The 24,850-nt window shown below is 38.4% G+C and overlaps 1 protein-coding gene across 1 annotated transcript in view; it reads left to right on the top strand.

The window, feature by feature from the left end:
• MYO3A (myosin IIIA) overlaps positions 1–24,850 on the top strand; it is a 267,913-nt gene that overhangs the window by 213,514 nt on the left and 29,549 nt on the right. The window contains exons 24-31 of the mRNA XM_025396931.1: positions 508–587; positions 1,386–1,463; positions 4,249–4,454; positions 12,361–12,472; positions 15,013–15,175; positions 16,715–16,838; positions 19,950–20,844; positions 23,003–23,147. Of these exons, the coding sequence (XP_025252716.1) occupies positions 508–587; positions 1,386–1,463; positions 4,249–4,454; positions 12,361–12,472; positions 15,013–15,175; positions 16,715–16,838; positions 19,950–20,844; positions 23,003–23,147 (1,803 nt within the window). The remainder of the gene's footprint in view (positions 1–507; positions 588–1,385; positions 1,464–4,248; positions 4,455–12,360; positions 12,473–15,012; positions 15,176–16,714; positions 16,839–19,949; positions 20,845–23,002; positions 23,148–24,850) is intronic.

Genomic DNA, 24,850 nt, shown 5'->3' with positions numbered 1-24,850 from the left:
TGGATTGTGTGCATTCGTGTAGTCCTTAGAATGAAGCACATATTTCTGAAAGTTAGACTGAAAAAGGCCATTGCCTCCAACCATAGTTGATTTGCTTATAACCACCTCATGCAAATTACTGATTCATATGATCTTTCAAGCCTGTTGTAAAGCTTAGCCTATGTTAAAGAAAATCTCAGATGCCATTTATCACACAAAAAAATAAGAAGCAAACTGCTCCCTCAATCATAGTCATCTCAAGTCTTCTAGCAATTCAACGGAAACCCAACACTTACCTCTGCCTTTTCTGTTTTCCAAGCTCAAGGGTTTTTTTCTGAATTTAAAATTTGTTGTACATTTTTACATAATTTTTTTATTCCTGAGTTCCTCCATAAATAGTTAACCAAGCATGTGATTATGAATATTGCAGGATTAACAATGCTTATTTTAACATTTAAGTAAATGGGAAAACTCATCTAGACATTAAGGATTCTAAAAGGTATATTACATTTTTCTACATTCTCATAGGTAATCTGCCACATTCTAAAACTCAGAACGTTATAAACTATCAAATGAGGACTTCAGAAAAATTAATCAACCTGGCAAAGGTAAGAAAATGCTTTTTTCCTTGGCAGTGAGTCTAAGAATCTAACTGGTACGATGGCGATATTTGTATGCTTCTCAAAGTCAACAGTTTTTTCTTAGCTTTTCTCCCTTTGATCTTGCTTTTCTGTTTGAACAGATGTGTATGTTTTGTTCTTGTTACTGCTAGGGGCTAAAATAATCATGCATTTCTGATATATTAATATTTCCAACTCTTTTTTAGCTAGTTTTTGGGGGGAGTTTTTGTGTTTGTTTGTTTGTTTGTTTGTTTTTGAGACTGGGGTTTCACTCTGTTACCCAGACTGGAGTGCAGTGGCATGATCTCAGCTTACTGCAACCTCTGCCTCCTGGGCTCAAGTGATTCTCCTGCCTCAGCCTCCCGAGTAGCTGGGATTACAGGCACCCACCACACCCGGCTAATTTTTGTATTTTTAACAGAGACGGGATTTCACCATGTTGGCCAGGCTGGTCTCGAACTCCTGACCTCAAATGATCCGCCTGTCTTGGACTCCCAAAGTGCTGGGATTACAGGCGTGAGTTACCGTGCCCAACCCTTTTTTAGCTAGTTTTAAGTGTTACACTAAGACCAACTAAAAATGTACTAGTGAAGGTGAGAGATATTCACAGTCTACATAAGACCAATTAAAATTCCAATGAGACTGACAAACAATTACGTAAGGGAAGAATATCAACATTTTGCTGTTTTACATATTTGAATGCATAAATTAAGATAGCCCATGGTCTCTGTAGATAATAAAGTACAATAGATACCAAAGCATCACTGTTTTCCTCGGTCTCTTTAGGGCGACACTGGAGAAGCCACGCGTCATGCCAGAGAGACAACCAACATGAAAACACAAACAGTTGCATCATATTTTAGAGTAAGATATTAAACTGTGATGTATTGTGCTTAGGGGTGCTATTTAGTCTAAATGGGTTATAGATCAAAAGCCAGTAACACTAGCAGAAGAGAATATTGTATTCCATTTACTGTTGTTAGATACAGGATATGTTAGCATCTACCTTCAAAATCTGTGGATTGGTTTGTTTCTACATTCCACCCAGGAAATTATTGTATCCCAGGTCAATCTTTTTTTTTTTTTGAGACGGGATCTCACTCTTTTGCCCAGGCTGGTGTGCAATGGTGCAATCTCGGCTCACTGCAAGCTCCGCCTCCTGGGTTCATGCCATTCTCCTGCCTCAGCCTCCCAAGTAGCTGGAACTACAGGCGCCTGCCACCACACCCGGCTAATTTTTTGTATTTTTAGTAGAGACAAGGTTTCACCGTGTTAGCCAGGATGGTCTCGATCTCCTAACCTCGTGATCTGCCCGCCTTGGCCTCCCAAAGTGCTGGGATTACAGACCTAAGCCACCGTGCCTGGCCGTATCCCAGGTCAATCTTAATGAAAGTCTATACCTTGATTAAAATTTGTCCGTAGAACAGAATGCATTTCCACTAGAATAAAACCTAAACGGATTTTTACCTCAATGCTATGGTAACTACCAATTCTCCTTCCCCCTCCTGAATGATTTTAGAATAGACAGATAGGGCAAGGCTGAGCATCCATCTCCATTTCATATCACCCTTCTTGTATAGAGCTAAAAACCTCAAAAGGAAAATAGAGCCCGTGTAGGAATGGGGCGAGGAGAAGAGTCATCAGGAAGATGTGGTAACATGCTTAAGGGAGTGTGCTTAGCATAGGATCAAGGCGACCTTCCTTCCTTGGGCAATATAAGAGAAAAGAAAAAAGCAAGTACTTTTTTTTTCCTCTGTGCTCTACATAACCCTTCCCTTATTATTGGTTCCAGTTCTTGTTTACCTATTCTGATAAAAACCTATTAACCATCCAATGAAAATGAAGAAAATACCACTAAAACTTGGAGTTATTACTTATATAATTTAATGTGGAGGAGATGGAGGAAATTAGATTAAATTTAAGTGTTCAGTGAATATATCCAGCTCTCTAGCAGAAACGTAAAATTCTTTAAAAAATATATGAATATCTTTACTAAATATTTTTAAGTCCTAAGCTCATAGAAGATAGTGTATACTTAATCATCTTTGAGTAGTGCCTAGTACATTTATATGCTTAATACCTGACGTTTGCTGCAGATACATTTCATTTTACATCAGAAATGCAGCTCAGGTGAATCACTGAATGTATTTACAGCCAGGTTTCCTATTTTTAAGTGAGTTACCCAAGGCCATTATCATACCACTGTTGTTGGCATCAAACGCTGTATGTATGTTTAAACCAAGTTAGTTCATGAAATCTTTTTAATCTTCAGGCTGAAGTGAGAAATGATAGAAGATAATTCTACACAACATGAAGTGTGTTTTTAAAGCTATTTTTCATTCTGCAGAGAAGACTGGACACAGTGTAACACTATGCTTTTTCCCTCAGAAAAACCAGCACCTAAGTTGCAGGAAGCTCCTGCTCAGAGTATCACCCCTGTACCACCAGTACCTGGCAGATGTTTGCATGAGTAAAGGAATGATGACTTACAGATAAATGTAATGAAAAAGGCTCCAAAGTGACAGGCCCAGCTGTTTGAAAAGGTCACATCTGAGCCTCAGTGCCCAAAAGGAAGCCATGCAACTTCAGAGCTTTGTCGGTTGCCAGTTTCAGCATTTGTTTTGCACTGGCTTTGTGACTGTAGGCTCTTATATTTCCAGCACTAATTGAGATCCAGCCATCAATTGCTATTTGTGTCCATACTTACCTCGCCAATAAATGTGATCCTGGTCTTTGAGATTCTCGTTTTCTGGGATTCCACTTTTAGTTGATTATCCTAATATGTTATACTTACTTGTCTAGTAATTGGCTACTGTTTTAATAAGGTATTGGTATAGAACATAGTTTCATATCTATGTGAATTTTTAAAATTCTCCAAAAATAAATAAGAAAATGATCAAATTAGAACTGATGAAAATATTTAATTGGATATAACTTTGCTTATATCTACTTCCTACATATTAAAGGCTATTAACTTTTCTGTCCTTATTTTAAACTAAGAGATGATCCTAACAGGGATTAAGGTGTTCCCTTTTTTTTTATTGTATTTTAAGTTCAGGGGTATGTGCAGTTTGGTTACATAGGTGAAGTTGTGTCATGGAGGTTTGTTAAACAGATTATTTTATCACGCAGGTATTAAGCCCAGTACCCATTAGTCGTTTTTCCTGATCCTCTCCCTCCTCCCACCCTTTATCCTCCAATAAGCTCCAATGTGTGTTGTAAAGTATTCCCTTTTTTACCTTCCATAAAGAGAGAGTTGGACAAGGAAATTAATATATAAGCAGGATTAACCAGATTGTGTAATATTATAATTTGGCAAGTTAGCCTAAGAGTATATAATTGCTTACAAACTACATCAAAAATAATTTTATCTGTTAATTATAGTTGCCTTAATGGTTTATAAGCAAACTTTTAATAGCTAAATTTCTAGTTATTGCCTCTACATTTTTGTAAGTAAATCTGTATTTTTAGAACTATACTATAAATAAAACGTTCATTAAAACAGATTTTCCTCCATTTGCTGTGACTAGTGGGAGCATTTATAACATTCATTTTTTTGAATGTTATTCTTGTAGTAAAAAGAAAGGCCTACAAGCTCATACGTTTTTGTATGCTACATTGGGAAATTTATTTTTGTTGTGTATCATAGTATTCCCTGATGGATTTGTTGTCTAAAATGGTGGTGGGCCAACCTCATTTCGTCCGTTGCATCAAACCAAATAATGAGCGTCAGGCAAGAAAATATGACAAAGAGAAAGTTCTGCTGCAGCTCCGGTACACAGGAATTCTGGAAACAGCAAGAATTCGAAGGCTAGGATTCTCCCATCGGATACTTTTTACTAATTTTATAAAGCGGTATGTGGATTTATTTTTCAGTTTCTATTGTGCAGTTTATATAAAAATTATTTAGAAGAATTATAAGAAACATAATATGAAAAAATCTTTAGAGGTCTAGGAGGGAGGCATTTTGTTCATGCAAATGATTATGTGTTGAAAAAAGAAGATAGCTATTAACTGAGGCTGAAAGACTCTGGACAGATGGGTGGTACTATGTGGTATAGGCAGCATGATCCAGAGGCCTGACCTTCTTTCTGTACTGAGGAGCTGGAGAATCTGGGTTTTCACCCTAGCTCAGCCACTTGCTATGTGACTGTGGGCCCATACCACTGATTCTCAGCTGGGAGAGATTTTTGCCCCTCAAAAGACACTTGACAATGTCTGGAGACATTTCTGGTTGTCACATCCTGTGTGGTGGAGGGGCGTGGGGGGATGCTACTGACCTCTAGTGGGTAGAGGCCTGGGAATGCTGTTAACAGGCATTCTACAATTTACAGGATAGCCTCCCCACAACAAAGAATTATCCAGCCCCAAATCTCAACAGTGCTGAGGCTGAGAAACCCTGGCCTATAACCCTAACCTCACTTTACTCACCTACCAAATCTGCTATAACTACCTGATAGGATCCTTATAATGATCAAATGAGATACTGTCTCTAACGGTGATTTGGAAGATGAAACACTTAGGCTTATTTGTCAATTTAAAAAGCTAACATGAACTTTTTTAAAAAGAATCAATTGGTATAAGGAATTTTTTTTTTTTTTTTTTTTTTTTTTTGAGACGGAGTCTAGCTCTGTGGCCCAGGCTGGAGTGCAGTGGTGCAATCTCAGCTCATTGCAAGCTCTGCTTCCCGGGTTCACACCATTCTCCTGCCTCAGCCTCCCGAGTTGCTGGGACTACAGGCACCTGCCACCACACCCAGCTAAGTTTTTTTGTATTTTTAGTAGAGACGGGGTTTCACCGTGTTAGCCAGGATGGTCTCGAACTCCTGACCTCGTGATCCGCCCGTCTTGGCCTCCCAAAGTGCTAGGATTACAGGTGTGAACCACCGTGCCCAGCCAAGAAGTTCCTTTTAATATTTGAGATTAACATAAAATAAATTGAGCTATATAATAAATATATTTTATTGAGTAATACATAGGTAGTAATATAAAGTTTCAATATCTTATATATTTAATATTTTAAAGCCCATATTTTTTATTTTTTTGGTTCTATAATTTCTATTGGTCATTAAACATAATGAAATTTCAATTTTTAAAGATGAAGTCTATTAAAATTTTCAGGTGAAACCCAGAGGAAGTCCCATTTATAACATTCTTCACCCTTTTTCAAAGCATATAAATTACTATTAAGAAAAAAACGCAACCTTGTTTTGTGATTGTACACCAAACTTGATTTCTAAGTTTCCTCCCCTCCTCCCAAAAATTGTATGCATTTTATCAGCCATTCTTTTATTTGGAATAATCAAGACTCTTTCTAAATGTGATGAGAATTCTGATTATTTCTGCTAACTTTTATACATTCAGCAAATTTGTGGTAGTTCTTGATTTTGTTTTTCTTTAGAGACCTGGGATTATTTATTTGGAATGCTTTGAAATCAAGAAAACTCTACTACCTTTCTCATGATGGAGATCAACATTACATAAACATAGTGACTTTCGTATTGGCCAATCCTCATGGTAGTTTAAGACAAACTAAAACCTCAAGTTTAGAGTCCAGAAATCTAGTTAGCAGCTAATCATTGACTCTACTTCCTACAGATCAGACCCAATTTTATAACCAAAACTAAGAAATAAAAAAATGGAATTCTTTATTGGCTAATAGGTAAATTCTGCATCCTGCTCATCAAAGCAGATAAACTGAAAATACTAGATACAAAGGAGTTTCAAATTTCAAATTAAAATTAAAATTTGACCTTATTATCATGCACTTCATGTTTTAGAAAAAAAGATCTTTAACTTGTTTAAATAGTAATATAGATATTGTGAGTGTAATATTAATATAAGTACTCTTAAATTTCAGTGATTTTTTTAATTTATAAGACACCATGCTAAGCACTGTGGGAGGTACTAAATTTTAGAACTGACTTGATCTTCAAGAATGGACAGTCCAGTTAGAATTACCACAGCCATAGACATGGAAAGTTAACAGGCAATGTGAAGTAGTAACTGCCAAGTCCAAGAGAATGATATACCCAGTGTAAAAGTTCAAGGAAAGAAGAGCATCTCCAGGAGGGCTGATGAGAGAGGATATCAAGAAGAGGTGTTCAGCTAATGCAGAAGGATCATTTGAGGCCAGGAGTTTGAGACCAGCCTGGGCAATGTAGCAAGACCCCATCTCTAAGAAAAAAAAAAAAAAAAACAGAAAACCTTTTATAGTCACCTGGGTGTGGTGGCTCATGCCTGTAGTCTTAGCTACTCAGGAGTCTGAGGCAGGAGGATCACTTGAGCCCAGGAGTTCAAGGTTATAGGAGGCTTGATCATACCACTGCACTCCAGCCTGGGTGACAGAGCAAGACCCTATCTCAAAAAAAAATGAAAGATAAAAAATAAGAAGGACTCAGACTAGTACTTGAAGGTGGGTACGGCTTGTGGAGAAAACAGGAGTTTTCTTGGTGTACAGGTTGGTGTGCCAAAAGCTAGCAGGACTTGGGTTGGATTGGGTTGGTAGAGTGGGGATTGCATTGGTGAAGTGACAGAAGATAATATGAAAAAACAGTTGGGTTAAAATTATGAAGAGAAAGTCTTGAATACCAGCCTAATCTTATAGCTTGAAAAATAACCATAGTTTTACAATATAGAACATAATCAGAATAAAACCTATTTTCTTAATGATATTGTAGTCCAAATGTCAGAAATGAGAATAAATTCTTAAATATATTTATAATTATTGTGCTGTTACAGAATAGCAAATTACTACACAATAAATAAAGAGAAGGGGATAAAACTAAGTGTATAGAGAACATGTGAATAGCTATTCTGAATATAGGAAGTTCCAGAAATAAAAGGCTAAACCTTTTCTGCGTCACTACTTTGGAAGTTGTCATCCAAATTGGCATAGACTCTCAGGAAGGCAGAACAATTTTCAGAGGTTCTGTGGGGGTGTAAATAGAACTGCTAACCCTCTGCATAGGATGCAAAATTCCCCAGACCCTTTGTTCTGTTGTAGATAAATTCTTCTGTTCTATAAGAAAGAAACAGTCTTAAGGAAAAATATACAACATGAATTTTGCACAAGACACTGAGTTTTTACTGCAGCTATTTCAAAGGAACCCTTACACTAACAAGCCAGCCACTTAACTTGGCTCCATTTTCCCACTAAGCACCTGTACATAATGGTTTGGCTACCAGAGCTCTAATACAACCAGAACTTACTGAAGGCAGTAGTATGGTGGAGTAGATAAGTACCATGCTTTGAAGTCAGCAAAACCGGGTTTGAATCCCAACTCTGCCACTTACTCAGTCTGTGATCTTATTCAAAGTTACTTGAGTTCTATAAGCTTCAAGCTTCAATGTCCCTTAGCTGCAAATAGGGATGATAATAACAATATCTACTTTATATATGTGTTTATAAGTATTAGGAGAAATAATATATATGGATTTTGTTGATAGAACCAGGTGTCATCAGTACATATTAGCTGTAATTATTTTTATTATTATTTTTGTTTCAGTCTCAAGCTCCCAAAATTACCTGTGACCAATAGTGGCCTAGGGGATGCCCTCCATAAGCACATGTGGCTTACCTAAGTATTTATTTCCACAAGTCCCAGCAACAGTACATCATACATTCAGCAAACATTTAGTTGAGGGACCCACTGTGTTCCAGTCCTTGAACTAAAAATCTTAATTGAAAGATTAAAAGTCCAAAGATTAATGGATGAGCCCCTGACATTAAGAAACTCACAGACCCATTATGTAAACAGGACTTTAAAAATCTGCGTTATCATACAATGTAAAGTCAGCTGCAGGCAGCAAGGGTGGGGGTATCCTGTGCTTCTGAAGCACCTAGAAGGGTTCCTGGCAAATAAATAGTAGGTGCTCAAATATTTTTCAGATTAATGAAAGAGGACTGGGTATTTTTAATGAAAGTATAAACAAGATACTCTGAGAGCATAAAGGAAGTATGGTTTAGATTGTGTTAGAAATTCTGATAAAGCAGAGAATAATAAAAGTAATACATAAAACACACCAAAAATATTTTTACTTACAACATCAATGTAAGTTTGCTTTTTAACCTTTTGATAAAGGCTTAATTTTTTTCTTTGAGTGCACATCTATTAATCATAGTTTATTGCCTCTTTCTTGCATAAACTATCTGTAATCTCTCATTTATGATTTCCAGTTAACATTTCTTAGAGTGAAGCAAGTTATTAAAGATACTTGTGAAACAGTCACAGGACTGAATATTTCTTGATTCTTATGATTTTCCTCAATGCTTTGTAATTGCTTCATCCATGTTTAATTTCATGGTTTTTTTACAAGACTTCTTTATAAAGTCTTACCAAAGCATTTGATTCAGTTTTGTAGAAACAATCCCTGGCTTTCCTCACTTAGATTTCAATCTGATATTTATTTGAATAACATCACACCAAATACAACTGGCATAAACAGGTTTGGGAGCAAACACAGCTCATCCAGTGAGAGCAAACACACACGGGCACACTAGCGAGAACTGCCAGTCTTGAGCCTTAAGTGTGCAGCGGACCCCAGTTGGTGTGTTTCACACAAGAAAAGACAATTTCAGTTACTCCAGTTAATCTGTTAATTGAAGACACATCGAAGAGAGTTTTTAGAATATTGAAAAAGTAGGTCTTCCTTAAGGAAACTAGGAGTGAGATGAAAGGACGCGCAAGCATAATGAGTAACACATACAAAGGCATAGAAGCATGAGCAAACATGGCCCTCCGGCACAATTTTAAGTAACTTTCATAACTAGAGCTCGGAATGCCATGGAAAATAGCAAAGAGGAGACTGGAAAGGCAGACAGGGATATAGGGCAGAAGGGAGCTTGCATGCTAGTCATCATATGTGGCAAACAACTTAAAGCCAATGCTTTTTGGCAGGTGTAACCTTTCCCTCTCCTACATTCCCACTGCTCCCAGGCTCGTATATTTATGGTATCTGCCTAGACTTCGAAAGCACCTGACTTTGCCATCCCAGCTTAGAACTTGGGGCATCCGTAGAGACTTTTCGAGTCAGGAAAGGACATGATCAGATTTTCATTTAAAAAAAGATAATTCATGCAGAGCTGTGGACAGTGGCTGGGGCAGGGCAGGGGAGGGACAGTGGAGGTAACTGGTTGGGAGGCAATTGCAAAAGTCTAGGTGAGAAGGGACGAGGTATTTAATTAAGGTAATGGCAGTAGGCATAGTGAGAAACAAATGGATTCCAGAGAGACTTTAAGCTTGTTAGATCCATAGAGTGAAGAATAGGGAAGAGTAGGCTGGCACACAGATTTCTAGCTCAAGTACCTTTTAAAAAGTGGTGATATCATTCACAGAGACAGGAAATGGCAGAGGAAGGAAAAACTGATGAATATTGCTGAGTTTAAAGTGTCTGTGCAATAACCAGGTGGGCATGTAGAGTAGGAAGTCATAAGTAATGTGTTTAGAGTTGATATCAACAGTTAGGGTTGATGGTGTAGATTTAGGAATCACCACATACAGGAATAATTGGAGCCAAGCATATAGATGAGATGCCTGTGGACAGCTCAGAAAAAAAAAATGGAACACTGTAGAACACTAGTGTTTAAGGAACAAGTCATTAAATCATTAAATATGGGGCACGCAGAGAGACTGAGAGGGAAGAGGAGAAGCGGGGCACATTAGGTATAAGCCTTGGAGAGAGCAAGACAGAGAGAACAGCCAATAACAGCAAGTGCTGCAGAAAAAACGCTTACAATTAGGATGTAAAAGGACCTGTTAGATTTCACCACTCCTGGATCCTATACGAGTAAATAAGAGTCCTTGTTGCTATGTGATTAAATGAGATTCTCAGAGCTGGAGAGTGATGGGAAGTGAAGACAATTATTTTAAATAATCTTTCAACTTATCAGCAAAGCTAGTGGGAGAAACAGAATCATTACAGATGAGTGAGGCTTAAGGTGTTTGCTTTATAATAACAAATAAACATCCATTTTGTAAATGGAGGGAGCCAGAAGAGGGAAATGAGATTGAAAATATACAGAAGAGGAGGAGGAGATGGCCTCTAGAACACAGGCAGAGGATGCAAATCTCCTTTGAAGGAGGAGGGAAAAATGATAGTGGACAAATGAATTTGTATTTGGAGAAGAAGCCTATGAATTGTGTGTCTGGTGGCTTCCAGTGATATAGTAGAGAAGCTCATCTGCTGAGAGAGGTACGGAGGGCAGGGGCAGCTGGGAGGCTTGGAGAAAGCAGGACGGAATTAAGTCACTTTTGTGAGAAAGAAGAGAGGAAAGTGGCCCTGGACACTGGTCAGGATCCAGAGCTTTCTTGGGAGCCTGGCTGAGTCAGGAATCCACACATCCACAGGGAGCCGACTGTGCAGATTTTCTCTGGCTGTGCTCTGAAGCCTGGCGTGAGGACAGAGACGTAGATGATTGGCAGGTCCAGGCATGCATGTTTGCAGAGAGTGCACGACAAACGAATGAGAGTGGGAAAGGTGCCAAGGCTGCCTAAGGGTGGCTCCTGCGATGAACTGTGAGATCCTGGCTGGTTCTGGAAGGAAGTAAAACCAGGACTTGGTGGACAGGCTGTGAATGCAGAGTCGCTGCTACTGGGTCACCATGCGTACATGTGCGAGTTAGTCCTGAAGTGAGCAGGATTAGTGGCTAATAGGCACTCCCTGGGGTTTTTTGCGCAAACAGCAAAAGTTATGGTCGCTTCATTCTATACCATTCTAGGCCAGGATTCTTCTCCATGGAGCCTAACAGAAGCTGCTTCATTGCAGATTTAATGAGGTGAAACTTAGCAAAGTTGAAATATGTTCTTTTCAGAGATTTTTATCTCTGGACTCATTTTTAGATGAGGAAATTGATACTTAATTGTGATGTGTCCAAGTTTATGCAGATAATGAGTCAAGAGTGAAACTCTGCTCTTCATGTCACCGCGCCACCTCAGCTGTCTACATATCAGGGCCTCTCTTTTGAAATTCAAAACCTACCAAAATTTGCTGCTTTGTTGCACTGGACTTTCAGGCTAATCTTGCACCAATAAATTAAAAATAGGAGAGTATTAAAAATTCTGGAAATCTGTCTTTTTGCACAAGATTATTGACCAGTGTAAAGTGGATTTTCTTTCCTTAATTCATCCCCTTCCCCAATAAGCGTTGTGGTTTAACCTGAGGACCTGCTATCAGTTCTTTTCTGCCCTAGCCCTTCCTCTTTCCTCCCCTTGATTATGGATAGATTAAACCAATAGAGAAAAACTCTAGCAGGAGACATAGTGTCCCTCAAAGGAAAACAATGATGGAAGGCATGTATACAGTGATGGGAAGTTTCACTGGAACTAAGCTCCATCACCCAATTTGAAGATCAGCTTCCAGAGTTTTATTAACACTGGAATGTGAAAAATAATTCCTTCTGCTTCCTGCCACTGCAGCCCTGCACTTTTTAGTGTCCAGAGAAATGTAACAAAAAAACAAAAACAAAACCGCTAAATTTTTTTGAGTGGTGGAGTTCTTGTCGGGGGAGTACAGTGTTAAGTTTTGAAAGGGGATCACAAAGGTGAAAACACAATGCTCAGATTTCTACAGACTGGACTGGGTTTGCATCAGTTTGGAATTTGGTCTACTCCAAAGTCGTTGTGAGGATGCCTAAAGGATTTCTCTGCATCAAGTCGGGGCATCTGTTCCTCAGCCCCTGCACTAAGTTGTTGGGGAACCACCAGGCTACAGAGATGTTGACACTTTATGCAATACTAACCAGCCCTTTTTTCCATTCCAAGGTACCACGTTCTCTGCTACAAGTCAAGCGAGCAGCCCCCCATGAGCCCTGACACCTGTGCCACCATTTTGGAAAAAGCTGGTCTCGATAACTGGGTTCTTGGAAAAACAAAAGTAATGTTTTCATGTAATTTTCAGGAAAATAAATAATTATGCTGGATTCACTGAGAATAATAACATTTTACAATGTTTGAAAGTGTGGTTTTTTAATGTTATAGAATCTGTAGCTTACAATAGAGGAAGTAAATTTATAAACTCATAAAGATTTTCTTTTTCATCAACATTAAAGGCATTTGCTCTTCATAAAGATTTATTTTAAGAAATACAAAAGGCTGGGCAAGGTAGCTCACACCTGTAATCCCAACACTTTGGAAGGCCGAGGTGGGAAAATGGCTTGAGCCCAGGAGTTCCAGGCTGCGGTAAGCTATGATGGCACCACTGCGCTCCAGCCTATGCAACTTAAGACCCTGACTCTAAAGAAAAGTTTACGTTGAAATTTTAAGAAAGAAATGCAAGAAAAATTTATCTTGAAGATTTATCAGTAAAGGATAAACCATAATGACTGTACTTTATTTCAGATGGTATTGAAAACAGACATATATATTCTCTAGTTTATCACTACTAAATATAGTTAAAAAGCTGTAGAGAATCATAATGATCCAAATAAGATTCGTGTTTTCCTTTTTTTCCTAATTCTCAGAACTGCTTCTATCATAAACTTGAAATTTTTTCTGGAGTAAAATATTCACCACTATTACTAGACTCGCTATATGTATTGGACATTGATGTGTTTATATATTAGCTTTCAGAAACTGTGAGATCTAAGCTTATTTAATCCCTTAGAGAATAAAGTAAAAAACATAACCAATCTTGAATATGGAAGAAAGACAGTTGCTGTTTGGAGAAAGGATGTATTGGTCTTCTCAGGTATTCTCATAGCATTACGAGACAGGGATCAGGAAATAAACAAGTTTCCATTGTGCACTGAATGTATCTTAAGGGGGTATGAAATGTATCATGAAAAGAGCCAAGCTAAAGCCAAGAGATACTCATAGATTGACCACTCAAGAATACCTACTACCAGCCACACCACAGAAGTAAACCAAAACAAACTTCCACATTTGCAAAGAAATTTATAATACTTGTGTCTTGGGTGTAGGAGATGTGGGAGATAATTTTAATGATGTTCGGATGAGAAATTAGGCCTGTAACAATTTAAGAGATTCAAAAAAAAAAAAAAAACTACTTTAAACTGAGTGTCCTGTGTATTCAGTAATTCATATTTACTTTAGTGTTTAGTAGGGGGATATTTTGGGCATTAAAAATGAGTATTTTATTCACACCATTTTCTCTTAGATGATAAATTTCAAAAAGATGAATTTTATCAAGCTAAAATCTCATGATTTATGGTCTGAAGTACATGCCTAACTTCAAATGGAGTTTTAACTTGTAAAAAGGCCTTTTGCAGTTATAGTTCCGCATGATATTTATGTAGCATTTTAAAGCTATTTGTATTTTTCCACTTCACCTTTTCCAACTCATTAACATGGATAGAAAGTATTAATATAGGAACATTTCTAATGTCATGCAAAAAGAAATGATGACCTTTTTAAACAGATTGAATTTTAAATGAATTGTCAACAGCAGAATGGACTAAATGTATTAACATCTAGAGTCCTGTAGAAATTAAAACTGAATTAAATCAAACCTGTAACACAAATGTGTTTGCCCATGGTGCCAAGCTTTTGAGTAATGGAACGCTGGAGAATTCTACAGTCAGGGTTATCAGGTCTCATGACTCAGCCATAAAATTTGAATTTAAGTGACTTTCTTGATGGATTCAATAAACTCTTTGAGATGACTTTTATTAGGAAATTTAACCATTAAAAGGAAAACAAAACAAAACAAACACAAGCTTTTTAATATCTTGGAGGAGGGGAGAACGAAACTGAGAAATGTTAGATGAGAACACCCCAAGCCTTCAGGCTCCTCCCTTGCTCCAATTGATGTTGATTTTAGAATAATCAAGTCAGCCCTCCTTTCTCCATGGCAGCCTTTGGGTCCAGTGAGAACATTGTTAATTAAATCTGCCTGGGGCCCTCTCTCTGCCGTATTCTCTTCACTGACAACACTACCAGCCCCAAAGGACAGCAACCCTGCCTTGTTCATCTCTGTATCCCCAACAGATATGTACCTGTAACAGGTCTCAATAAACATTAGATGAATGAACTAATGGAACTATAATTCTGTCCTCTACTTTAAAATTAGATTTATTAAGATTTTTTAATTTGGGAAATATAGTTGCCTTTGAAAAATAAAAAGCATACAAATTAGCTCAGCCCAGAATACACGATGCTAGAAACTTTGCTAAAAGAGCTCAACATCCTACACTCTTACTGTCTCATCCAACCAAACCTAGTTACCTGTTGTAAATAAACAGTATGGTTGTCACCTTCTGCATTTCTTCTCAAAGAAATGTTTTCTTCAAGCATAAAAATCTGTACTGTCATAATGACAGCTAGGGCAAAGAAGCAAAAGACAGTGATTTCCAAAATCTCGAGCAATTTAGAATGTGTTCTGTTCTTCAAAGCATAGCACACAACTGCTTCACATCTGTGTGCCATGGTTCTTTGTATTCTATTTTAATTTTTCAGGTGTTCCTTAAATATTATCACGTGGAACAGTTAAATCTAATGCGAAAGGAAGCTATTGACAAGCTTATTTTGATTCAAGCTTGTGTCAGAGCATTCTTGTGTTCAAGAAGATACCAAAAAATACAGGAGAAAAGGAAGGAAAGCGCTATAATAATACAGTCAGGTAATCTCTTTGACATATTTAGATATGGTCATAAAATCATATCTTATAATACTTCTTACAGGCAAACCTCCAATTCTTATGTAGCTTTTGTGTTTAATTCCAGACTCTACTGCCTTGATACTTTTGCTATATTAAATCTAAGTCAGATTGTTTTAGTGATTGACACTTTTAATATTTGGATAAATGCTTTGTCTTAAATAATTTAATTTTTAACTTTTCTGTCAAGAATTAATGAAATACAACTGACCTATTGTGGAAGATATAGCAAATGATTAATTATAGATCTCAAGAATCATATTATTATAGCTCATTGGACAATAAGATTCTTTTCTACTTTATTCCAAAGGTTACGCTTGCCATAATTTTTGACAACTTAAATCTTATTTTGTTAAAGGGCATCCATTTATTTCTATTAACTATAGGGAAATAATATTTATAACCATACTTTATTTCACAAACTTTTATTAAGCTGTATTAATAGACTTTGGATTTTGCTTTCTACTTTTCCATAAGAAACAAAATTTAGATAGAGCTTGTCACAGGTTAGTATGCTCTCTTTCAAAATGTTTTGACTGGACACTTAGAGAAAAAAATGTATTTTGCTTTTTAACCTGATAAACACACACACTACAAGCACTGCGTTCTGATATTTTTAATTCTAGTCTATTCCATTTCATTTTTAGATGCTAGATTTGGCCTACTACATCAATTTTATGATCCACTAATGGTTTGCAGCCTGCATTCTGAAGAACACTAATATCGTGGGCAGAGGAGTTGACTGACATTCAAGAGATTAACATTCCAGTCCCCATTCTGTCAATCAGGAATGAGTCATCATCATCTCTTTTTGTATTTTAAGCCCTTAACTTCTCACTGAGAAATCAAAATGCAAACCCAGTAATTTGGGCTTTAATCCTTTATCCGCAATTTCAAAATTTATAAAGCTCTGATAAAAAGGTTCTTCATAGTGCCTTTGGCAGTGAAACATAACAATGTGATAATGAGGTTATTTACAGTGCTTTACTCACCCAACTTAGTAAGAATATTCTGTTTTTCTGAAGAAATAGTCATTGATTATTGGGTGCTGCCCTGATATAGAGAATGTTACAGAATATCTATTTGCTCTGTATTAACTTTCTAAAACTTAAAAAAAAATTAATCTGAATTCTCAAATATATCATCTGATAATCTGAAATATATCTGGCCAAAATATATGAAACACATAACAAAAAAGGAAAATGATCATTACCAAATTTTAAGCAAATGAACACACTTTGTCATCAACTTTACTTGTCTCTATTATTTTGGTTTCATTTTAGTACTCTTCTTAGTATGAAAGTTACTTTAGTTATTATTGCTGTAGCTTGCTATGTAGAAGAATCTTGTTAATGAATCACATTAAGTGAACCTGTTCTATTTGGCATTTTAATTTTATTTTTCTCTTTGACATTAATGGTCAAAACCACTGTTTCTACTCACTAAAGTAATTTTCTTTTATTTCCTTATGATTAACACTACTATGGGTTTTATATGTTTCAGCTGCAAGAGGACACCTTGTCAGGAAACAAAGAAAAGAAATTGTTAATGTGAAAAACACAGCAGTAACAACCATTCAGACTTCGGATCAGGAATTCGACTACCAGAAAAACTTTGAAAATACAAGGTATAATGATGTTTATTCTTAAACCATTGTAACACAAATTTTTCAGATCTGTAAGGTCATAGAATAATGTTCATAGCCTTTCTCATACTAGCCAGCTTCCTGATACTGACACATCAAATGTCAGTGAACACCCAGAGGCTACTTTTGTGTTCTCTATTCTATTTTGGAGTTATTTCTCAAAATTTTTCTTCATTGGCTTCTACCAGATTGCTTTCTATAATTCTACTACTAATTCGGAGGGTTCTTTGCTAATATGTCCTCCAAACCCCACATTTCAATCCTCATCCATATCTAAATGTGTCCCTGGGCTCTCTCATTCATTCCAGTGGCTTTAAGAGCCAATATGCCATCGGCCCCTACATCATAATCACCAGCTCCCTTTCTTCTTCTGAGCCCTCATGTCTATACTTCCAAGTGCATGTTAGCAAACCACTTACTCACTTATTCAGCAGGCTTTATACTGGGCAGTGGGAACACATAGATACGTGAAGCAAAATCCTTATCCTCAAATGTCTCACGGTATTATGGGAAAAAAATGACAGACAAACACATCCCTCTTGTAAAATGTGTTAACTCAGCTATAAAAATAGGCAAAGGGTACACTGGGGGCAAGGAGGAGGGAACCCTTCCTTGGTTGGTAGTGGTTAGGGAAAGGGAAAAATATCTACATTTTGCCCAAGAGGTGAAACTTGAATTGATCAAACTGAGTACATGGTCATCCAGGGAGATAAAGATCATTCCAGCCCCAACGCTAGTCCCCTTGTTTTTAACATCAAAACTGGCCATAGAAAGGGTGAAGGAATGAAACAGAAGAAGAGGTGGCTTCCTGGCTTTCTTCTTTCCCCACACACCCACATCTAATGTTCTCTTCACCCACCGCTATTCTTCTCTCCTGCCAATAGTGGTCTCATAAATGATCTCATAGAAGACTTCTCTGCCACCTCTTCCCCTCACCTTCACCCACACACTCCCTGAATCCCTCAGGCCAACCTCATTTCCTTATTTGAAAAACAGGAATGTTTATCTGAAGTTTAGAGACATTGGATGTTTTAAGTTTTCGTGTTTTCTGAGACCTACATATATGCTCTTTGTCTTTGCGTGAGGATCCAAATGATTTGTTTCTCTTTGTTACCGGCTATAAAACAGTTCAGCAAACTTCCAAACATCACAGGCCTGCCTCAGGAGCAGAAGGCTAGATGATACCTGTGACTCTTGTACTTCAGTCTGGAGGTTGAGAGAAATGTAAACTGGCTGCAAATGGAAGAAAGATGGACTAATTGTACTACTTCTAGAAATTACTGCTTGTAGATATCACATCTAATAAGGAAGTGTGATGTTCAATTACATACCCATTTGCTACCACCTTTCTTCTGAGGATACCAGGGATTCACTTTCAATGTAGCAGATACTTATTAAGCACCTACTGCACACAAGATCTACTTCAGGGTACATGAGTGTGAGTAAGAAGCTATGGTCTCTGTGGTCTGGGATGGAGAATTTGACATGTATTGGGCTCTCATAGGAGGTGGATCACAAAGTCAGACATAAAAGCAGTACAGGCAGAAAGTCAAGGGAAGCTTGTAGAGAGGAAGGTTAGGGAAGGGAGAGGCAGGTGGGCCTGACCACTGCCAGAGATCTGCGGGCCAGGACTCCCTCCCTCTGCCACTTCTGACTTTCCTATTCCCTCAGCTACCAGAAGCCCTTGTTTTCACTTAACCCTTCCCTGTCAGAGCCCCTGACCTGTGACCTAGAATACCACAGCAGGGAGCTGGAGAAAGGCCCAGGCCGACAGGGCTCTCCGGCAGATGTCAGAAGAGATCGACAGTCCTCTTCATGCTGGAGCTCTGAAGGGCTGATCCTCAGAAGTACCCATCATTGCACATGGTCCTCAGCCAGCCGCAGCACAGGGTGGAGTCGCCTGAGCCTAGATGTATAACTGATGTGGAAATTTCAGCAGTGTGTACAAGTCTTCACCAGTGAAATGCATTTAAAGGATCAAAACTAACTTATAAATTGATTTTTTGGAATGCAGTCAGTTAGGGACTGCATGCATATCTTCTCTCATTAGTTGTAGTTTGAATAAATGTAAGCATTCTCAGAGAGGTCAGTATTATGGAGGAATTCAAAATACTAGCGTAGCGATTCATCAAAATCATGGGCATCTCTGATGCCCTACCTAGTTTTTTGACTGATCCTAGCAGGATTCTGTTATGCCTCCTGTATTAGCCTAGGGATACCATAGTAATTCTAGTCTTAGGAAGTGGCCAATAGAATTAGAAAAATGGAATCACGGTAGCTTTTTCCAGATTTGACTCAAAGAACAGTCTGACTTCACAAACAGATCACAAAAGACCCAAACTCTCACATGGGTTTCTGGGCTGAGATGAAAAGTTTGGTGCAAAAGCCCTCCAAGAGGCAATGAGAAGTGTTAGCATATCAAGGTGTCATTGTACAACATTTTTATTCCATCTTAACCTTTTTCTTGGCGGTATTGCTCTTGGCTAGAAAAAAAAAAAAAAGATACAGAGAAGACCTTATCTTCAAGTGAAGGGAAATCATTTTGGAAGGATATTAGCAAAGTAGCAACTGTGAAATTTTGGCCACCGTATTACATGATCATGAACTGTAGCGAGGACATTGCTTTTCCTTTAATTTTATAAGATATTTCCTCCGATCAGTAAACTTAGTGCTTATTAAAGTACAGTATGTCAGTCAAGTGAACATACCCTGCTTACTGGTATCAAACTTAGGTATATTTTTCACAGCATCTCACTACTAAAGTACGTTGTTTTGAAAAGGATATATTTTGAAAGGATTAAGTTCCTAGAATTTTGATATCTCATTAAATGAAAAGATGGTTATTCATATGCTAGGATATTTCTCACTCTGAGTTAAATCTGGTTTTCTCATTATTTGAGTAGTTATCACAGTTGTCACCGGAGAGAACATTCTGGAAAGCACTTGATTAATGTGACTTGAGACATTTTAATTTTGAGCTTTCTTTGTTCCTTTTGCCTTTCTCCCACCAGTATCTAGCATATAGCTATTGCCAAAAGAAGTAATAAGCCCCAGTTTAGTATTGTATATTCAAAGATAATATATTTTACACAGGGAATCTTTCATGAAGAAACAAGCAGAAAATGCAATCTCTGCTAATGAAAGATTCATTTCAGCTCCAAATAATAAAGGAAGTGTATCTGTAGTGAAGACTTCCACTTTCAAACCTGAAGAGGAAACCACCAATGCTGTGGAGAGTAACAACAGAGAGTATCAGACTCCAAAAAAAATGAATAATGTGTATGAAGAAGAGGTTAAGCAAGAATTCTACCTTGTAGGGCCAGAAGTAAGCCCCAAACAGAAGTCTATCAAAGACCTGGAAGAGAACAGCAAGCTAACGAAAGTAGAGAAAGAGGAAGCTATGATCCAGAGTTACTGTCAGAGGTACACAGAGGAGAGGAATTGTGAAGAGTCGAAAGCAGCATATCTAGAAAGGAAGGCCATATCGGAAAGGCCAAGCTACCCAGTGCCTTGGTTAGCTGAAAATGAGACTTCCTTTAAAACAATTTTGGAACCTACACTTAGCCAAAGGTCAGTTTATCAAAACGCAAATAGCACGGAAAAAGAAAAGAAGACATCTGTAGTTACCCAGAGTGCACCGATATGCAGCCAGGAGGGAGGCGGAAGCCATCGGAGGCATGAGACAGTCAAAGAGAGGCAAGCTGAACCGGTGACACAGGCCCAGGAGGAAGAAGATAAAGCAGCGGTATTCATTCAGAGCAAATACCGGGGTTACAAGAGAAGGCAGCAGGTGAGGAAGGACAAGATGTCTTCTTTGAAGCATCAGAGGATTGTCACAACACCAACAGAAGTAGCAAGAAACACTCAGAATTTGTATTCCTATCCCACAAAACATGAGGAAACCAATAATATCAAGATGAAGGATAACAAAGACTCGAAAGCAACTTCAGAAAGAGAAGCATGGGATTTGGCAATTTTTTCAAAACAGGTATGTGAATAAATGAATTTATTTACTAATAAAAGTCCCTGGGAACTATAAAATAACTGAATTAAACACATAATTAATAACTGGTAGATTGTTTCATCTGTGTTGATGGGCCCCCAAACATTTTTAATAAAATGTCTCAAGGATTGTGCTATTCAAATAGCCAGGAGCTTTTAACCCAATTTACTATGGTAACATTAGTATAAAATATGATAGAAACCTCATGTAGTCATGATACTAGAGATTGGTTTATACAGCTTACTAAAATGCTGAGGCTCGACACTGAAAAGTTTGATGTATCTGTGAGATCTTTAATTAAAGCTAAAACAAAAAAAGTCGTTTTAAGTTTTCTAAATCCTCCAAAGTTTATGCTTTCTCCCTTTCACAAATTTGAGAAGACATAATTAGGTATCAGATTTTGATAGGTAGCCACACCGAAGCATATACAGTGAAGATGAAAGTCTGCATGTCACATCGTGACAGTGAACGAACAGTCATGGAAAATAAGGAATCACAAAGAAAAACCACAGAGAAAAGTTCCCTCCTAGAGAATATATCACGCCAGTTGTAGGTGTGTTTCAGCTATTTCTAGAGAGGAGCATAGGAAGCAACAGGTTTTAGGGCTTCTCATGGGTATACATGCAATTTATCTCTGATACATACAATTTATCTCTGATACATACAATTTATCTCTGATATATAACAATTTGTCTCTGATAAATTGGTGCTATGGAAAGATTGCAAGAACCAGCTTCTGTAAATACCAATTCCAGTTCCTCCTTTCTCTTTCTAGGCATTTGACCTTCATAAAAATCACTTTATGTGTTTGCACTGTTATTTTCTCCTGTGTAAAATGAAGAGTTTTAACTAGATGATCTCTAAAATACATGAATTTCCAGGGTAATCAATGGTGTATGAAGTAATAAAAGAAATACCATAATGGGTTAGTTCCAAGAAGGACTGTCTAATATTCCTGAGTCCCTCAACTCCCCTTTTTGTATCTGACAGTGGTTGAGCCTATGAGAAACACGATAATTGCACTTGGAGCCTTCCTTAGTGCGAGAGGTGTGACCCAGACATCTCCAACTTCTAGTTGTCAGTAGAGATCTGCCATTTTTTAATTTACCCATCCCCTTCCTACTCTTGTTAAGCATATGGAAATAGTTTAACGAACATACAGTTCTTCTCACTCCAAACACCAAATCAGGGATTAGAGCTCAGACCTGCTATGCCATGGAGACATGAGATGTAGAATTACCAAGGCATCTACTGGGAGCTGGCCAGTAACGCCAAGGGAGTAAATTCACCGGTCCGTGGAACAAATCTAGAGGCTGTCCCAGCGGGAGCCTCACACTCAACCCAGCAGGACAGCCGTGTTATCAGAGCCAGAATGCAGACAGAACAGAGGCCGGGGGCAGAATGGAAAGAGAAACCAGAATAGAGCAGCCCTGAAATCAGGCTAAAAAGACTGGAAAGAAAAGGAAGGAGGTTTACACAATCAAAGGCAGCAGAGGGGTCCTCAGGACAGAAGCAGAAAGGCAAACACAGCAGAGTGGCAACGCTGGAAGCCAGATCTCAGAAACCTGGGAACGAGTCGATCAGAACAGAATTCTACACGTAGCGTGACGTGCTTGGCAGTTTTTAAAGAAAAATGTGGGCTGGGTGCGGTGGCTCACGCCTGTAATCCCAGCACTTTCGGAGGCAGAGGCGGGCGGATCACGAGGTCAGGAGATCAAGACCATCCTAGCTAACACAGTGAAACCCCGTCTCTACTAAAAATACAAAAAATTAGACGGGCGAGGTGGCGGGCGCCTCTAGTCCCAGCTACTGAGGAGGCTGAGGCAGGAGAATGGCGTGAACCCGGGAGGCGGAGCTTGCAGTGAGCCAAGATCGCGCCACTGCACTCCAGCCTGGACGACAGAGCTAGACTCCGTCTAAAAAACAAAAAAAGGAAAAAGGTGAGAGGGCAGGTATTCAGAGCACAAGGCGGGAAGGTTGTCAGGTGAGGACTTTATCAGACCTGGTGCAAGGGACAGGGTGGGCCCTGGAGAGGAACACGAGAGTCCCCAAAAGTGCTGGTAAGGCATTTCCCAGCCCCCAGTGCCTGTAGAACTCTGTATTCTTTTCCTTGATTTAACCTGACACATGACCTTCTTTTTAGATATCAAAGTTATCTGAAGAATATTTCATTCTGCAGAAAAAATTGAATGAAATGATTTTGTCACAGCAACTGAAGCCACTTTATCTGGGTGTCTCGCACCATAAGCCAATTAATAGAGGAGTTTCTTCTCAGCAGTGCCTCTCAGGTAAAAATCAGTAGAGTTAGAACTTCCTGAAGGGGAAGGAAATGCCAGATACTTTGTTTATTAGTTTCCCACCGTTATTCTATGGCAGATTTGAGGAGCCTGTGTTCTGTCTTGGGAGAAACTTTATTTCATTTCTTACATGGAAATACACTTTTTTTAAGGATGTTCTACCCACTTTCTACCTTCTCGGACTTCATTCCCCTTCCACTTTTTATGTTTTTCTTTTTTCATTTTAACTAGAACTTGGCATATGACATCAGAAGGGAATAAAAAAGGGTGGTATAGAAAGGGGGCCCAGCAGGAGGCAAATTTGATAGGAGAGAGCAAAAATAGAAATAGGAAGATTTCTATTTCCTTTGTCAACAACTGCAACCTTGAGTATAGCGTGTGGAAGGTGCAAAATCCCATTATACAAGAAATATTGTTATTGAACTTTTTTCTAGTCAACCTATTATACTAAACTGGTGAGGAATTCAATCTCAATAATTTTCAGATCTCCCTCTCCCCAGAGCTGTGCAAAGGTTTTATGGACTTGCACACCACCAAAAGATCAGGTACAGCCTATAGTCAATAGGTAACTTTGTATATTTTTATTTTTTTCTCAAACACATCACATAGTGAGATTTATCTGTTCCATGAATGTTTGAATGTGTTTGCATAAAATACTATGAGTTCTTAGAACCTTTGTTGGCAGTAATTCTTTGAACAGTCACATCATCATACAGTAAGTCCTCACTTGACAATGTCGATGGATTCTTAGAAACTGCAACTTTAAGCGAAATGACCAATTTTACCATAGACTGATATAAACAAGAGTTAACTTCTTATGGTATATTTCTGGTCACAAAAACATTACCAAACTTCTCAACGGAGACCAACACTGAAATAAATGTGAACTATGCATACATTTAAGAAAAATTAGGTCAGGTGCAGTGGCTCACACCTGTAATCCCAGCACTTTGGGAGGCAAAGGTGGGCAGATCACTTGAGGTCAGGAGTTTGAGATCAGCCTGGCCAACATGGTAAAACCCAGTCTCTACTAAAAAAAAATACAAAAATTAGCTGGGCATAGTGGTGGGCACCTGTAATCCCAGCTGCTGGGAAGGCTGAGGCAGGAGAATCATTTGAACCCTGGAGGTGGAGGTTGCAGCAAGCTGAGATCGTGCCACTGCACTCCAGCCTGGGCAACAAGAGTGAAACTCCGTCTAAAAAAAAAAATTAGGCTGGGCACGGTGGCTCATGCCGGTAATCCCAGCACTTTGGGAGGCCAAAGCGGGTGGATCACAAGGTCAGGAGATCGAGATCATCCTGACTAACATGGTGAAACCCCATCTCTACTAAAATCACAAAAAATTAGCCGGGTGTGGTGGCGGGCGCCTGGAGCCCCAGCTACTCAGGAGGCTGAGGCAGGAGAATGGTGAGAACCTGGGAGGCAGAGCTTGCAGTGAGCCAAGATCGCGCCACTGCACTACAGCCTGGTGACAGAGCGAGACTCTGTCTCAAAAAAAAAAATCATTTAAAGCAGAAGGTGAGCAGAGTTATTAACTGTATTAAAGCTGAAGTGTTCAGTCAATATAATTCCTACTCTCTTCAGACTGTCTGAGTTCCCTTTTGAAAATAGATGAATAATCATTTTATGTATATGTTCTTCAGGAAAATCAGATTTGTTTTCAAAAAGCATAACTATCAAAAGGGAAAAGATG

This window comes from Theropithecus gelada, chromosome 9, assembly GCF_003255815.1.
Source record: "Theropithecus gelada isolate Dixy chromosome 9, Tgel_1.0, whole genome shotgun sequence".
NCBI lineage: Eukaryota > Metazoa > Chordata > Mammalia > Primates > Cercopithecidae > Theropithecus > Theropithecus gelada.
The sequence above is the reverse complement of the archived record's forward strand: the minus strand, read 5'-3'. Positions and strand labels throughout refer to the sequence as shown.